Below are 17174 nucleotides of genomic sequence, written 5' to 3' on the forward strand. Positions count from 1 at the left end.
TATATTCGATACATCAGAAAAGGCATAACTTAATATTTGGTACAGAAACCTTTGTTTTGCAATATACAGAATCATACGATATATCCTGTAATGCTCTCTTAGACTAGCGTTTTGCACACACTTGCAGCAGGGATTTTTGCCCACTCCTCCCTACAGACTCTATCTCAGATCTCAGGTTTACTGGGGGCTGCTCGCTTAGCGCACAGGGCATATACGGGACTTATCAGCTCCCTCCCAAAAGATGTTCTATTGGTTCAGGGTTCTGGAGACATGGCTAGGCTCACTACCAGGACCTTGAGGATGGCCTTCTTACGGAGCACTCCTTAGTTGCCATGGCTGTGTGCTTAACGTGTCGTCACTGTCTGCTGACAAAGAACACTCAGCCACGAACCAATTCTTCCAATGCTCTTCTTAACTCTGAGCGGAACCGGAAGAGTTCGTTGAGCAGCAAAAGATTCTCATGCAGATTAAAAACTCTGGACACACCCATGCCATCCTCCCCTCCAATACGGTGTACAGTCGTTCCCCTTGAAAATCCCCCTTTTGCAGAAAGCATCCCCCAAAGAATGATGTTTCCACCTCCATGCTTCACGGTTGGGATGGTGTTCTTGGGTTGTTACTCATACTTCTTCTTCCTCCAAACACAGGCGAGTGGAGTTAGACCAAAAAGCTCTATTTTGTCTCATCAGACCACATGACCTCTCTCCCATTCCTCCTCTGGATCATACCAGATGGTCATTGGCAAACTTCAGACCAGGCCTGGACATGCACTGGCGCTTTAAGCAGGGGGACCTTGCGTGCGCTGCAGGATTTTAATCCATGACGGCCAGTCCCGTAGTGTCATGCTTAACTAATGGTTTTCTTTGGACTGTAAAAACAACCCAGCGTCCACAGCACATACATCTTCAGAGTTCAATTTGCAAAACCCAAGCGATCACCTCGCCGATTGACTAGCTTCTGGGCTGAATCATCACTGCATTCCACCTCTTCAATCCTTACGAACAACCCACTATGAATATCACATTGATTGCCATCCACTGAGAGGTGCACAATACTTCAATAGAGAGCCACCAAGAACAGGAGGCACGCTCGCAAAATTGAACCCCGATTATATTACAACTTCATACTCACTTAAAATCACTCAGCAACACCACCGCCCCAAAGATAAATAGCCAATTTAACCACTTCCCTCCCAAACCACGAACTGGCTCTCGCATATTGTCCATATGTAGACCACTCCCAATAGACCTTAGATGCAAGGATACATAAACAATATATCACACAATGAACACTCAGTACACAAATATAACCCCAGCTCTAATGTACCTATAAGGCAATATGTGGAAACAAGAGTACTAAAAAACACTCAAATGCTCTATGACTCTAGAGAATTAGTGATCGGATCAAGTCCGACATCTATCCTACCTACTACATCAACCACGATATGCATTAAAACGAGTTCCAACAACATAACCGCCAAGTGCAACGGTATTAATATCAACAACCCGCGTACAAACTAACACCCGAGATGACAAACACAGAGAATCACAGAGCGACAGATTCATATTAAGCACAGAAGAACAACCTAAACAGGCTCAAAAAATAGTGAGAGAAGGCCGAGAATCTCTTAAATCTGGTTGGAATAAGCAACGTGCAATCACCACATTCAATCAACTATATGTCACTAGCAATAATAAACAAATGCCAACTTAATTCAATTCTAAAAACATACATTACAATGTTGATTTACCATCTGAATGATTATGTTTCTAATAGATTCCTTTCTCTATCACAGTGAATAGTGTAACCTATTTGATAATAATTACAAGGACCTCTACAATGCTTAATATAAATAGGAAAATCCTGCAAAATCTAGGCAATTGTATACACAATCTTGCTTCTCCCACACTGTATATACAGTGCATTCGGAAACACATAACTGCAAAGAACCACACATTGACCTCTTTCACATATATTACATCTACGCCATAAATATTTCACATATGCAACTATTAAATCAGACCGCACACCCATCCCAATACATAAACAAAATCCTCTCCAAAACCACCAAAATGTCACCCACACTGCAACAACACACGATCCCACAAACAAACACAACACATATATATTAACACCAATCTTTATAGCAAGTGCATTCAAAAATAAACAAATGAAATAACTCACACGACTATATAAACACATGTTTGTACATCTCCAACACACATACTATACACTAAAATAACATACATGATCTCACAGCAAACAACGAATTCTCATATAAAGCAACAGCGAAATTAACACAAAGCCTTCAAAGTCGATAAATAACTCCTAGCAACAAGGATCATAGATGATAAAGCTTGTCACACCACATGTTATTATGGCCATGAGTCATGCAAATTACTTACATAACAAAGCTACGACTGCGATCAGAGTTGGAACACACACTGAAAACAGTACACTACAAACAGGGAAGCATGTCGATGCAACAGCCTAATTTTCAAGACTCTCCTGTAGAAGAATGTATACGAACTTGGGTTTCATTGTCCTGCTCTGGCAGGGCGCCAACCACCTCAACCAGGAAACATTCAAAAAAAAAAGAGAGCACACACATACTGTCACCCAAACAAAAAGCCCCACTCCATGCGTGGTCCATTGCTGATAAAGCGCTTTAGGCTTATGTCATGCAATAAAATGCAAATTAATTACTTAAAAATCATACAATGTGATTTTCTGGATTTTTGTTTTAGATTCCGTCTCTCATAGTTGAAGTGTACCTATGATAAAAATTACAGACCTCTACATGCTTTGTAAGTAGGAAAACCTGCAAAATCGGCAGTGTATCAAATACTTGTTCTCCCCACTGTATGTATGCCGCTTGTGTCCATGTGTCACTTTTACATCCCAAACATAAGTTACAAGTTGTTCATGCAATGGGAAGTTGGTCTGTCTTACCTCCCACATGCAAACAGTTCAGAAAACATGGCACTCTTTCTCAGTGGTGGAAAAAGTACCCAATTTTCATACTTGAGTAAAAGTAAAGATACCTTAAAAGATAATGACTCAAGTAAAAGTGAAAGTCACCCAGTAGAATACTACTTTAAAAAGACTAAAATACTACGTCTAAAAGTATTTGCTTTGAAATGTACTTAAGTATAAATAATTTTACATTTCTTATACATTTCTTATATTTTATATTGTCCCTGCAAACCAATACGATTTTCTTTTTTAAATTAATATTATTTATGGATAGCCAGGGGCGCAGTTCAACACTCAGACATAATTTACAAACTAAGCATTTGTGTTTAGTGAGTCTGCCAGATCAGAGGCAGTTGGGATGACTAGGGATATTATCTTGCTAAGTGTGTGAATTAGACAATGTTCCTGTCCTGCTAAGCATTCAAAATGTAACGAGTACTTTTGTGTGTCAGGGAAAATGTAAGGAATAAAAAGTACATTATTTTCTTCAGGAATGTAGTGGAGTAAAAGTAAAAGTTGTCAAAAAATATAAATAGTAAAGTACAGATACCCCAAAAAACTAGTAATTTAAGTACTTTAAGTAGTTTCCCTTAAGTACTTTACACCACTGCTCTTTTCCCTCGATTCTCTAGACTGGTGATGAAGGGCAAAGCAGACCAGACGAGTCTTTAGTGGTTTTTCTGACAGTACAGGAACACAATTCCAGTGTGGGCATTCAGATATTTCACAGATTTTTTTTCTTCTAAAATTACTTTTATGAATGTAGTTTTTTGGGGTTAATTGGCTTGTTTAAAGACAGAACAGTAGTAGTTTGTACCACAATATCACACATCTAATGTCAGGCTATAACATTAATCTCTGACATTAATCTAAAATGCGATCGTAAACCTAGGTAGTTCCACAAGTCCAGCATGGTGGGTTACAACCCCCTTTCAAGTGTATGCTATTGCATATTTTACTCAAGTGATCAATCACATTGTCTAACACAATCTGGACTAATTCCCTTAATCAATACCTGAGAAACCAAGGCTGGACAGTGCAGCGCCATGGTCACCGTGCACTCGAGACACTGCTATTTTGGCTGCAGTGTAGAGTGGCTCGGTCATCTACCAGTCACAGATTACTTCGTCCTAAAACGCAAACTTCACACAGCAAATATCTGTGATGAAAGTGTGATCTGTAGGCGACAGAAGAGAGAACTTCAGACTTGTGAATACGAGATATTGTACCTGGATTTCAGTCGCACCTTCTCGTTCCACAAATGTCAATGAAAATAGATGTATTCTTCCGTGTTGTGTAATTTAACGAATGACAACTCGCGGGTGGTGGGGTTTAAGATTAATTGACATCATGATAAACCCATCGCTTACATTTACCAAAATAATTGTACTGTGCAGATGCATGGATTGAGGCGCACCAGTACAGACAACCTTTTGCTTGGCTTCTCCCAAGAGAATAAATTACTACTGTAATATAATTTACATGTTTAACTCGATTTGCATTGTTTTGCCCATTGACTGAAATGTAGTTTAAATTGACAAGCGTTTTTTCTTTTTCGTCATAACCGTTTATTAGCCAGACCATGGACAAGAAAGTGTCAGCAACTCAGCATAGATGCACAGTATTTGCTAGTTGTTGGTTTCTGATGATAGTGGTCCAGGTGGAGGTTTTTCTGCACCACGTTTTTCACACCAACTGTCAAAAGTTGTAAAGCCTAGCAAGACAAGGTCATTATTTTGATCTGGTAGACTTTCGGCTGAGAGAGGAAACCCCCACCTGTAACTTGAAAACTGCAGAGTAAAACAAGGAAAACAAGAGAAACAGATACATAAGAAACAAGATATAGCTACGGTGGTCACATTGTAAAGGACTTTACTCCTTTATGAACCGCTTTTGGTTAATGCAACAACAAAAGGACATCGACACGTCACCCATAGTTTCACAAATTTAATAAATTGAGTTTCAATAAAGGAAAATCAAAAACTATTTTCCAATAAACATATGTGATAATATACACTATTTACATCTTTACAAATGTATTTCTTTCTGACAAAACACAACACTGATAAGTTAATATATTCAAGCATTTTCTGAAGTGCACAGAACCACATACACGTTGGGGTATTATGTATATAAAAAAAATATTTTGCATCACAACATTAAAGACAATGTTTTATTTTTTAAAGGGTTATTGCAAAAGTTATGTAGTTAAGACATCAGATCCACTTCCTTCACATATCAACAATAAAAGTTGACATGTTGCCCACCGAGAGATAAATGCAGCTTCATAGACTTGAGGACATTAGAGACAACATGGAGATGGGGTTATGGTGCAACTCAAGGTAAAATGTGATAGTGTACAATACTGGTTTGTGTCATCTTTATCTGTAGGAGAGAGCAATGAATGGAGAGTGTAATAGGTGGACTCCATTGTGCTCACAAGACACCTCCACTCCCCCCCTGTCACAATTCAGGGCCAGGCCCAGCTCCATGGCCGTCAGCAGGGGGCCCACCCCCTCCCCCAACAGATCAGCATTGGTGTCCTGCAGAGACCATGGAGCTCCTGGCCTTTCTCGTGGACCCCCGCTTGAAAGCTCCCCCACTTTCCGCATGTCAACCAGACTTGGCTCCCCTCTGACACCACCAGCTGCCTCCTGAAGACCTTGGAATAGGAACAGCAGATCCACTCGAAGCTCCAGGACATTCTCCTTTGACCCAAAACTGTATCTGTGGAATAAAAGGTTAAGACAGGACCCACAGTACTTTAGCCTAATAATTACAACTTTCAGTTTCCATAGATATGGAATAAAGTTATATAAAAAGTTGAGGTATGACAGCTAAGTGAGTGTGCCATCATGTCAACCAGGACTCTTACCGTGTGGGAAGCTTGCGTTTTGCCATGTATGGAAGAACAGGCTCTATGTTCAGGTGTTGAGGATTCAACACATAGAGATGAATCTCAGCTCTCATGACTGTCACTGACAGAACATCCTGACTGAGAAGGAACTCCACATCTGTATCTAGGGTGGGAAAAGATCAACAAAATACTGTAAGGCCTAAATGAAATAAGCACTACTGAGAATGTGACAGTGGCCCCATTCCTTAGTAGAATAATTTATATATTCTATAAAACCAAGTCTAAAGGCACTTTAAAATGGAGATTCTCTACAGTAGGCCTACATACTAATTTAGTCCAAGAGTAGGCTTAATACATTGCTAAGAATCTACTTCAAATGACTGGATTTAGATTCTTACCTCCACTGATACTACCCTGAATCCCTTTGACGCCTCTGCAATGAAAACCTAACTGACAGCAATGATAGACGCGTCTGACAAAATGGAATAGTGGTTGCTCAGGAAAGACTGTGCGCCGTAAACCTCCTTGGGCCATTGAACGCACCCGGAGACGATGTAGCAGTGCCAATTCCATCGGGTACGCGCTGGTTTCCATCCAAGGCGCTGACAACACTGCGCAATGTTGCCGCTGCGTCTCATCGCTCTCCCGTCGCCATCGTCTCAAGATATCTGTAGGTAAAGTATTGGGACCATCCTGAAAATCGGAGGACTTTGACAGTATCTCCTGCACCGCGCGACACTGTACTCCAATGAAATTAGTAGACACAGATAAGAAAATGAAGGCAATCCAAGAGCATGTGGTAGAAGCCATGGTGATGGGTCCGTAATTGGAGAGCTCCACTAGTTGTACCAGCTCCGTCCAGTGGTGTGGTGTATCTGAAAAAGACCGCTTATCTGCGTGGTTTATAGGGCATGCCCCTCCACTGACAATGGGGCATTCTGCCACTTAGAATTTTAATTCTGTTTCTCCACCTCCCTGTTTTGTTCGTGCCCCTAACTACCGATTTGCACCCCACTGACCCATAAAATTAGTTTGCATAATAAGGCACTCCGAAAACACCGACTCCAGTCATTCAAATTCAGCTACAGCGTATCTAATGACCCTAATTACACTATATTTGGACCACCAAGAAAGGTCTCATTTGATAGTCTCGAAAACCCAACCATAGGCAACACAGTGATTATGGCTTAGGGTTGGGGTTTCGAGACTACTTATTTCCAGGACACCAGGCACAGAAACCGATGTTACTTTCTATTTGGATATATTTACGCACGTAGACAGTCCAGCTATCTTAAATTTCATGAAAACGTACATTTAGGCATTGTTCGTCCCCTTCACCCAAAGCAATATAATTACCATGATAACAATTGGGGTCAGTGTTCGTACTTTAGTGTTTGTAAAGTACTGTGGGCGCCGTATTTATGCTTAGCTTGAGCTGTGTGCCTGGTGCTACAGTACTACTATCGTTATGGCACTACAGGGAGCACGATGGCCGACAACCTTACAGAATATTATTGGCAAATGATTCACGTGCTTCATTAATCAGCGAGTATCACATTTAGTGTATTCAATGGCTTTTGGCTTGATTTCAGAGGTGGTCAAAATCAAGTCTACAATGAAAACCCAAGAGTACACTCTCAGGACAGAATATTACACTAAAAAACACACAAAAAATATTACATGATATCTGTAATTATATATAATACGTTTTTCCTACATATGGTATGTCATTAGGTACAACATAATATATTTTTTTAAATACATTGTGGTTGGTGGTGAAGGATTCAGTGGTAGCTGATTATCTTTATCCAAATGAAAAGGATTACAGTGATTAGGAAACCCGGCAGCCATGATGCCTTCATGATGTTTGTACATTGAATATTTGTTACACAACATCTCTATAAGCTCATATTTCATGTGGTGTGTTGGTTTGGAATTTCATTATATATTGTGCAAAATGTCTTCTGTGTCGGGCCTTGCTAGGCAGAGAGAAAGCATTGTCCTGGTGGTCTGTCTTTGCAGTGTTGACAGAGATCACGGTCCTCTGCACATTAATACAACACAGTATAGGACTTAACCAAAGTTATTGTAAATCATTTAACTTCCTAAAACTCTTTACACAGTGTTTATCTTAAAAAAATGTTCAGTGTAAGTTCATTGTTTGAAATGAATTTAGAGAGAACCATATTCAGATTAGTGACTGAGTAGACAGTGGTTCTGGTGGAACTCCTTGTCACAGTCAGTCAGAGCAGGTTAACAGCAGTTAACCCTGTGCTTCAGTAACCTGTGTCGGGCCTTGCTAGGCAGAGAGAAAGCATTGTCCTGGTGATCGGGGATGCCAGAGTTTCTCACCGCTCCGCCTTGCTGCAGGAAGTACGTCTCCTGGGCCACACTGCGGATCCCGTACACAGCTGCACCCGCACTCCTGTATTATAAACGTAAGACACATTACAACTCAATGGAAACACTCAGGGATTTATCTTAAGATAATACAAACTGCATAATGATGGCCTGTTCCCCCTCCCCCATCATCTGACTTGAGGAGGAGTAATGCATGTTGAGAGAGCCCCCTGCCAGTCATACTGACCTGACAATAGCCTCCTGCAGAGCTTCAGTGTGAGAGAAATGCGAGTGGAGCAGCGATGTGACTCTCACAAAAGAACGGTCCTGGGCTCCCCCTGGCCTACCAGACAGGTTGCCTGCAGGGACACAGTATAGGCACTCATTACAAATACCACACAAACATGGATGACCATGAAAGTAAAAGACAGAGGTGGTGTATATACACTATACAGCATCTTACTAACTCAAATCACCATTAAGTACTACATATGCCCCAAGATTCCACAATCAGCTAAAACTAATTTTCACAAGGCACCACAGCCCCACAAAATGTCCCAAAACATTCCAATCAGCTACAGCAAAGCACTGAGTTTACTACTCACTCCAGCAGTAAGGTCAACGCTGGGAGACAGAGTTCCACAAATATCATAAGCAACAGACAAATAGAGAGAGGAAAAAAGGTAAAAGTCAGATAGGACAGCTAGAAAAAAAATAGAGCTATGGAATATACCGTGGTTTGACAACATTTCAGAGAGCTCTGAGAATATTAGAGCCTCACTTGTGAGCGTGTTCTGTATACAGTCAGTCTGTAGTGTCCCTGAGGGCCAGAGGCTCCCGGAGCAGTAGTCCTCAGATGTGCCTCCAGTCCATTCAGAGATGCCAGGCTTCTGAGATACTGGGGATAAACCACAGGGTGATGGCTGATTAAATGGTTTGACAAAATATCAAACTGCTGCAATAACATGTAGGGCAATAGTGGAGATATTCTATTTAATTTTCTAACAGTTGAACATGTGGTTGTCCAGACAGGGGAATCTCTTGTGGAACACTCATACATGAACAAACATTCATATCCCTCCCATATTCCACAACAGTTCCTCACCACTTCCTCTGTGGCTTCAGTGTCGCTGTGGAATTGTCTCTCTACCAGTAGGGCCAGTACCAGCCCTCTCACCCTGTCCTGGTACAGTGCCGTGGGGAGCAAAGGGACATCTGTAGAGTTCTCACAGGGCAAGGGGGAGGCGGGGGGCAAGCCACCTGCTGGACTTTACTCCCCTGTCGTCCCTTCACCCTAAACGCCTTATCTCCCACATTCCCCATCCTCTGACTGCCAGGCGCTCGAGACTGCTCACCGCTGAACCTGTGGGCTGCAGACTTTTCTCCACCCAGGGTAATACTACCTCCATTCTGTCCATTGACGTGACATCTGTCGTTGTTTTGCATTGACTTGCCTTCTCCCGCAAGACCTGACTCATTGCTCCCACCCTTTATGTTGTTAAAACTGTGGTCGTACGAACCTCCTGTGACACCCTCTTCCACCTCATGGGACAGCTTTCCATTGGACAAGTTATGACCAGAGGCCTCTGGAGCGACCTTGATAGGTGAAGGGCTGAGAGGGCCAGGAGTGTGAAATGAAGGACTTGGGCTAAATAGCAACTCATCAGATATGGATGACCCGGGAGTGGAGGGATAGTGGAGAGATAGTGGGTGGGGTCCGGGTCAGATGAATCAGTGGTCAGTGTGTCAGATAGGGTTCTTGACAGGAGGCGGGACTTCCTGGGTCACTTTACCTCCCTTGGAGTAGATTGGGATCTGTAGGACAAAGAGTCTCAACAATTTACACTCACATCAGAGTTGCAACCATTCCAAACGTGTCTAACCCCAACTTTCACTTGGCTTTGAGATTACTGTATCAGGACGGAACACATTATAACTCACTCGAGTAAGAGTGTTTAACAGAAAAGGGTCACACTTCATCTGGATAGACTGGATTTTCCATCTGTAGAGCATAGATGCTCTACAGATGGTCATACTATCAACAAACTATCAGTTGATAAGCAACTGCTTGGTAAGGTTACGGTTAGGGTTAGAGCTAGGGTTAGTAGATAGATAGTTGAAATGTTACTGATAGTCTGTAAAGCATCTACAGATGGACTATCCAAATAAAGTGTTACGAAGGAAAGTGTTTCTACAGTGGAGAATGGAGGTGGGTTTCTTCCTGAGGGGGTGAAGTACCTGGATGCTCTGTACACAGGAGAGGAGCGCAGATACTGTAGTTCAGTGGCGGTCAGGAACACAGTGGTGGAGGTCACTGCGCTAAATAGAGGAGTGCTGCCAGAAGAGCTGGAGGAACTCAGTCCATCGGGTCTCTGGTCCTAAGGAAAAGTATAAGCAAAAATGTATGACAAGGCCTGTTACTTAAACTGCTGACTTTGTAAAACAATCTAAAGCATAGCTTTTGTATTCAGACAGTGATGCATAATACAACAACCCAACTTAGAAGGAACCTTAACAAATTAAGATGATCACAAGATGATTTCTAAAATCTCAAAGGAGAGAAGCACCTAAATTATCAGCCACTGTTATCTGGTTGTACGTTTCAGTTTCATGAACCATGACTTTCACTGTCAGATTAGGGGGCATCTGTGTACTGTCAACCCTGTGGAGCAAAGACTTGTTTTTTGAGACATGTATATACAGTTAGTGTCTGATTCTAATCTGTGGTTAACTATTCCAGTCCTTTGGTGCTGCAAAGGTCAGACAGTTTACCTCCCACGATAGAGTAAACAACCAGCTAACACTAGAGGGCAGCGCTGACAGGCCTGCAGAATTAGGACAGCCTTGAGTAGGAGAAGTGGGTCAATCTGAGAATCAAAATGCCATACATGAAACAAGGAAATAATTGCCAGGCTAGGCCAGAAGTTAATAAACATAAAAGATGAATGAAATATGTATCGATATATCAACAAACTCCTTATTATTACCCTCCAGACGAGCTTCAATGCCATACAACTCTCCTTCCGTGGCCTCCAATTGCTCTTAAATACAAGTAAAACTAAATGCATGCTCTTCAACCGATCGCTGCCTGCACCTGCCCGCCCGTCCAACATCACTACTCTGGACGGTTCTGACTTAGAATATGTGGACAACTACAAATACCTAGGGGTCTGGTTAGACTGTAAACTCTCCTTCCAGACTCACATCAAACATCTCCAATCCAAAGTTAAATCTAGAATTGGCTTCCTATTTCGCAACAAAGCATCCTTCACTCATGCTGCCAAACATACCCTTGTAAAACTGACTATCCTACCAATCCTCGACTTCGGCGATGTCATTTACAAAATAGCCTCCAATACCCTACTCAATAAATTGGATGCAGTCTATGACAGTGCCATCCGTTTTGTCACCAAAGCCCCATATACTACCCACCACTGCGACCTGTACGCTCTCGTTGGCTGGCCCTCGCTTCATACTCGTCGCAAAACCCACTGGCTCCAGGTCATCTACAAGACCCTGCTAGGTAAAGCCCTGCCTTATCTCAGCTCACTGGTCACCATAGCAGTACCCACCTGTAGCACGCGCTCCAGCAGGTTTTTCTCTCTGGTCACCCCCAAAACCAATTCTTCCTTTGGCCGCCTCTCCTTCCAGTTCTCTGCTGCCAATGACTGGAACGAACTACAAAAATCTCTGAAACTGGAAACACTTATCTCCCTCACTAGCTTTAAGAACCAGCTGTCAGAGCAGCTCACAGATTACTGCACCTGTACATAGCCCATCTATAATTTAGCCCAAACAACTACCTCTCCCTCTACTGTATTTATTTATTTATTTTGCTCCTTTGCACCCCATTATTTCTATYTCTACTTTGCACATTCTTCCACTGCAAATCTACCATTCCAGTGTTTTACTTACTATATTGTATTTACTTCGCCACCATGGCCATTTCTTTGCCTTTACCTCCCCTCATTTGCTCACATTGTATAGACTTATTTTTCTACTGTATTATTGACTGTATGTTTGTTTTACTCCATGTGTAACTGTGTTGTTGTATGTGTCGAACTGCTTTGCTTTATCTTGGCCAGGTCGCAATTGTAAATGAGAACTTGTTCTCAACTTGCCTACCTGGTTAAATAAAGGTGAAATTTAAAAAATATATATTTTAAAAAATTACTTACATGTGTAGAGTCAATGGTGCTCAAGCAACTGAAGATGTGGTGGAGTTCCGTGGAGACTCCTTGTAAGTGGTAGAGGTACAGTGCCCATCGAACTGCAAAATCTTCCTGACTGTAGATCTAAATGCAAGGCAAATCAGAGGGAGACATATTTAGCATTAGCAAAAAAAATATTCTTGATTAACACACAACTATGTGAAATTAAGACTTTTTTTAACTGCATTGTTGGTTAAGGGCTCGTAAGTAAGCAATTCACTAAGGTCTACATCTGTTGTATTCAGCGCATGTGACTAATACAATTTGATTTGATATGGATATGACAGATTGCTGTACACAGCTAAGATAAGTGTTAGAGATGACTGTACCTGGTAACTCTGGCGGATAGGGCCGTTATAAAAACTAAAGTGATTTATAAGCTGATCGAGGTCACAGAGACTGATGTCTGGTATTTCCACTTAACAGCTTAAGGCCTGAGAGAGAGCAGCATGGAGAGTAATGACATCTACACGGGGGATGGAGAGACAAAAACATCACTAAACAACCCTGTGGCATTTTAACTGGTTTAGTGGACGAGCATTCTCATTACAATGGTCTATACATCTGAGATGTGAGTGAATGTATCAATAAGACCATTGCACTTTATCTGTAAGCGTTTCCTTAAACATTTGAAGATGTCTTATGGGCCGTCATATGGTATGGGATCATCAATAAAAACAGGGATCATTCTTGGTACGCAGTTAGTATCAATAATCTCGCCTAGGGAACACATCTTCTCTGATGTCCCTACCTCTTCAGGATAGAAGTCGCAGATTCCAGCTCTTGTAGGGTCACCCTCACCTTTGACCCATCATACAGGAAGAAGTTAATGCATTTGCAAATCACCAAGAAATCAGTGTAAAATTACATAACACCATACCAACACTACTAATAGAAAAGTAGGTACTATAGAATGGCCGACTAAGGATAGAAGCCCAATTAAATACAGGAGAAGAATAGAATCTCAGATCAGGTGACAGTCCCTCCTTGAGTCAGGCAGTGATCTCAGCCATAGCTGTCAGTGGGTTGTACTGGTTGCCTCAAAGGCTGTCCTCCACATTCATCCCTCCATTTATAAGGACAGATTAATAATACGAGTGGATTCATTCGAATTTGAGTTAGATCCCAGGTAAAATGCATAGGTAGATATACTGTTTATGTTGATATGCCATGCATTCACTATTCAACCAACTGTTGCCGGCAATTGGAGACTGCTTGATAAAAATAAAAACTGATCAGAATAGCCCAAAAGTATTACTGGAAATCATTTCACTTTGCAGATTGTGCCATGTCAAGCAAGCTACCAGCTGGCTGACGTTTAGCTTACCCAACAATCTTGTTCCAAAAGAAGTTTACGCACTCTTCCTCTGTTTTTCAAGGTAACACATTTAAAGTCAACTCAGCAGAATACTTTCACATTTCATAAACTTCCTTTGCAAGACTGTTTCAGACAATTTTACAACTGAATTGAAAACAGATTTACTCGCAGGTCGTTACCACAGTCATAATTATGGCTAAACCCAACCTATTTCTACCATCTCTTAATCTCATTTCAAGCCCAACCACACTGCTAACCTTATGCCTCACCTTTAATACAAACGTAATTTGTTTTACATTTTCAGGATACACAATTGACTTTGACTTTGTGGCTGTGGTAACTAGTGACAACCCTACTGGTTTGCAAGAGTAACGCAAGTTAGTCATGTGAAAGTACGGGTGTAATTGGGGTCAAACAGTGTCGTTCTGAAACATGAAGTTCTAAACTCCTTTCGTTATTCTAAAACACATTTGGAGAAACAGACAGAAACCATATTGTGTCAAATTGAGAGTTAACACCACAATGTATTTTGGTAATAATTATTTATTTTATTTAAGTTAAGCAGAAATGGTGTTAAATGGTCCAGAAAAATGTAACTAACATTTTGGGTCCCTTGTGGCAGGTGCACAGAGGTAAACATAATAGAATAGAGAAGAGTAAACAGTTTGGGGAGTGTGGTCCAGTAACAGTAATGAATTGAGGAAAGAGACTGGTCCCAGTGTGTGAGGTGGTCTGAGGGAGAGATCACTCATCACGTCCCTCATAGCCATCAGGGAGGGCATTCACTTCAGGGTTGTGGAACAGGCTCTTGTTGCCATCACCCCAAGGGAAACGCTGGTGAGAGAAGAATCAAGTTAACAGTGACAAAGTAAATTAACAGGGGGCAGATTCAAATGTAACTACTCAATGCAAAATTAGACAATGCTAAAAAGTATATAATCAAAGAAACGTGTTTTGCAACAATAAATATTTAGGATCTAGCCATAATTTATCAGACCTTGCTGCGAATGCGAAGATGGCTGTAAGGGACAAACTCTGGCTCCACATGGTGTGCAGCATGGTGCTGCATTTTTAGGTACATGTTCAACATGCACACTGCAACTCCTGGAAGGGCAACCACAAAGGAGAGGATCTTCCATGTTCTGGCTGGAGAAGAAACAAAGGAAACAAAAAAATACATTGTTGTTTGACGAGTAACAAAGGCTTCATTTACACTTAAGCCAGTTATAGTTAATACATTTAACCTTTATGTTCTGTTTAAATACATTGTGATGTGACAAACATGTTGAAAACTAACAGCTACTTTGAGGTCACTGGAATGTTAAATCCGTAACTTCCTTTCCTTTGAATGTGTGCTCCTAAGTATCTCAATCTCTGCACATGTCAATGTCAATGCAACCACCRAAGTGCAACAGGTACAGGGTGTGTACTGTTGAGTTTCCATTTCCAAAGAGCCTCTAACTTAGCTAATCCAATCACATACTTTTTTACAAATATAAACCATGATCACTGCATGAGGCATTTGAAATTGTGTGCTCGCTGAAGTACAGTTTACAGAGGTTCTGCCCCTGTTCTACCCACTGTTCCTAGGCCGTCATTGCAAATAAGCATGTGTTCTTAACTGACTTGCCTAGTTAAATAAATGTTAAATAAAAAATAAAAGGTCCAGTAGAGTATTTAACCACAATTGAACTACTGCACACAGTTGAGTGCCACAACACTTAATCTTTTAGATTTAACATTTTGCTGACCTGGGAGAACAGATGTGAAGAATTTAGCAAGTTACTGTTGGTAAAGAGGTTATTGGATGAATAAGGTGTCATGCTAGGTTGACAAAGTCCTGCAGTACTGGCAGCACTCCAGGTACAAGGTTCCCTACCCCCCATGGTCATGGAGAGAAAACAGGAGAGCTACCCCCTACCTGAAGGCCTAAGTTATGGTCGAAATTAGTGAACGCCTTTAACTCACTACGGCTATGAGCTTGCTAACTGATCTCCATGACATTGACATTGTTAAATCACAATTGTGAAACAATTTTTAAAAAATACTTTTTTTCTTCATTGCCTTCACATACTGCGCTAACGTTGGCTAGCTAAATCTGAGATGGGACATTCAAAACACAACCTAGACAGATGTTTGGTAGGTTTGAAAACTAGCAATAGGGTGTACAGTTATCTAGCTAACTAGCGTTAAATATCTAGTCATCTAAAAGTTAAATGAAAACATTACCTATCGTAGTTAACATTTAATTCAACAGGGAGTCATGTTGAGACCAAGGTCTCTTCTGCAAATGAGCTCTAGTTAGCTTAGTCTAACATTGTGTTAATCCAGCCACCTGGGTCGTATAGAATGGGGATTTAGCAATTGCCAACGAGTCCTGTGTAGCTAGGTATGTGGTTGATTTTTCTAACCTAGCTAGTTAACGTTATCGAATACAGCAGCTGTATGCTGCCTCGCGCTAACGTTAGCTAGCAAGGTCATGAAGGTACCACGTCCTCCAAGAATATGTTTATGGTTTTGTCATTCGTAAATCGTGTCCTTTGAGCAATGTTTGTGTGGCATTACCTGTTTGCTCCCCATGACCATGAGCCGCTGTGGCAGAGAGTTGACGAGTCTGGATCAATGAGGACCGCAGGAGAGTTTGAGAAATTCGTCCGAAGGCCGCCATTTCCACTGTCTTTCTGACTCGATCAGCAGATGAACGGAAGTGATGTAGGGGAAACGTGCTCTGCTGAAAACAACAACCAGACCACCTAGAACGGTCATCTGAAAAGAGAGGTAAAACACAATACAATACGAGTGAAATACTTTTCTTTCCAAAAAATGTCAATGACGCAATACAATACGAGTGAAATACTTTTCTTTCCAAAAAATGTCAATGAAGTATGCAAAAAAACAACAACAACATGGTGGTGTGGGCTTATACCGGTCATTAAAAATATGAACGCAAGTAGACCGCTGATTGGCCCGCTCATCCTCCTCAGGGTGATGACATCATCCTATATGAGGAAATAGTAAGCATTTTTAAAACGTTCTGTTTGAGATACAAGTTTGAGGTGGGGTTTCTGAAGTGGTTTCCCCCCCCCCCTCTAATTTATGCTTTGGCCAACAATACGAGTATAGCACAGGAGGTTGGTGGCACCTTAAGTGGATGGGGAGGACAGGTTTGTGGTAATGGTTGGAGCAGAATTTTTAAAAATATTATTTAAAAATGTAACCTTTATTTAACTAGGCAAGTCAGTTAAGAACAAATTCTTATTTACAATGACGGCCTACCCGGCCAAACCCAGGCGGCGCTGGGCCAATTGTTCGCCGCCCTATGAGACTCCCAATCACGACCAGATGTGATACGGTCTGGATTCAAACCAGGAACTGTAGTGATGCCTCTTGCACTGAGATGCAGTGGCTTAGACAGCTGTGCCATTCGGGAGCACTCAGGAATTAATGGAATGGTATTGATGCTATTCCATTC

The 17174-nt window shown here is 41.5% G+C and overlaps 2 protein-coding genes and 1 pseudogene across 2 annotated transcripts; all 3 read right to left on the reverse strand.

Annotated features, from left to right (window-relative positions):
• Positions 1-4908: 4908 nt before the first annotated feature.
• LOC111973708 (uncharacterized) lies at positions 4909-6764 on the reverse strand. The gene is made up of 3 exons (XM_024001090.2): positions 6232-6764; positions 5852-5996; positions 4909-5703 (listed from the first exon to the last, which is right to left on the reverse strand). Exons 1-3 carry the CDS (start codon positions 6641-6643, stop codon positions 5358-5360), a joined length of 903 nt encoding a protein of 300 aa, XP_023856858.1. The 5' UTR covers positions 6644-6764; the 3' UTR covers positions 4909-5357.
• Positions 6765-6909: 145 nt separating this feature from the next.
• Positions 6910-11928, reverse strand: LOC111973709 (BLOC-3 complex member HPS4-like; annotated as a pseudogene).
• Positions 11929-14227: 2299 nt separating this feature from the next.
• Positions 14228-16436, reverse strand: LOC111975148 (cytochrome c oxidase subunit 6A, mitochondrial). The gene is made up of 3 exons (XM_024003344.3): positions 16268-16436; positions 14700-14848; positions 14228-14536 (listed from the first exon to the last, which is right to left on the reverse strand). The coding sequence occupies exons 1-3, from the start codon at positions 16368-16370 to the stop codon at positions 14447-14449; spliced, it is 342 nt and encodes a 113-aa protein (XP_023859112.1). The 5' UTR covers positions 16371-16436; the 3' UTR covers positions 14228-14446.
• Positions 16437-17174: the final 738 nt, after the last annotated feature.

The sequence above is a fragment of the Salvelinus sp. IW2-2015 genome, linkage group LG15 (genome assembly GCF_002910315.2).
Source record: "Salvelinus sp. IW2-2015 linkage group LG15, ASM291031v2, whole genome shotgun sequence".
NCBI lineage: Eukaryota > Metazoa > Chordata > Actinopteri > Salmoniformes > Salmonidae > Salvelinus > Salvelinus sp. IW2-2015.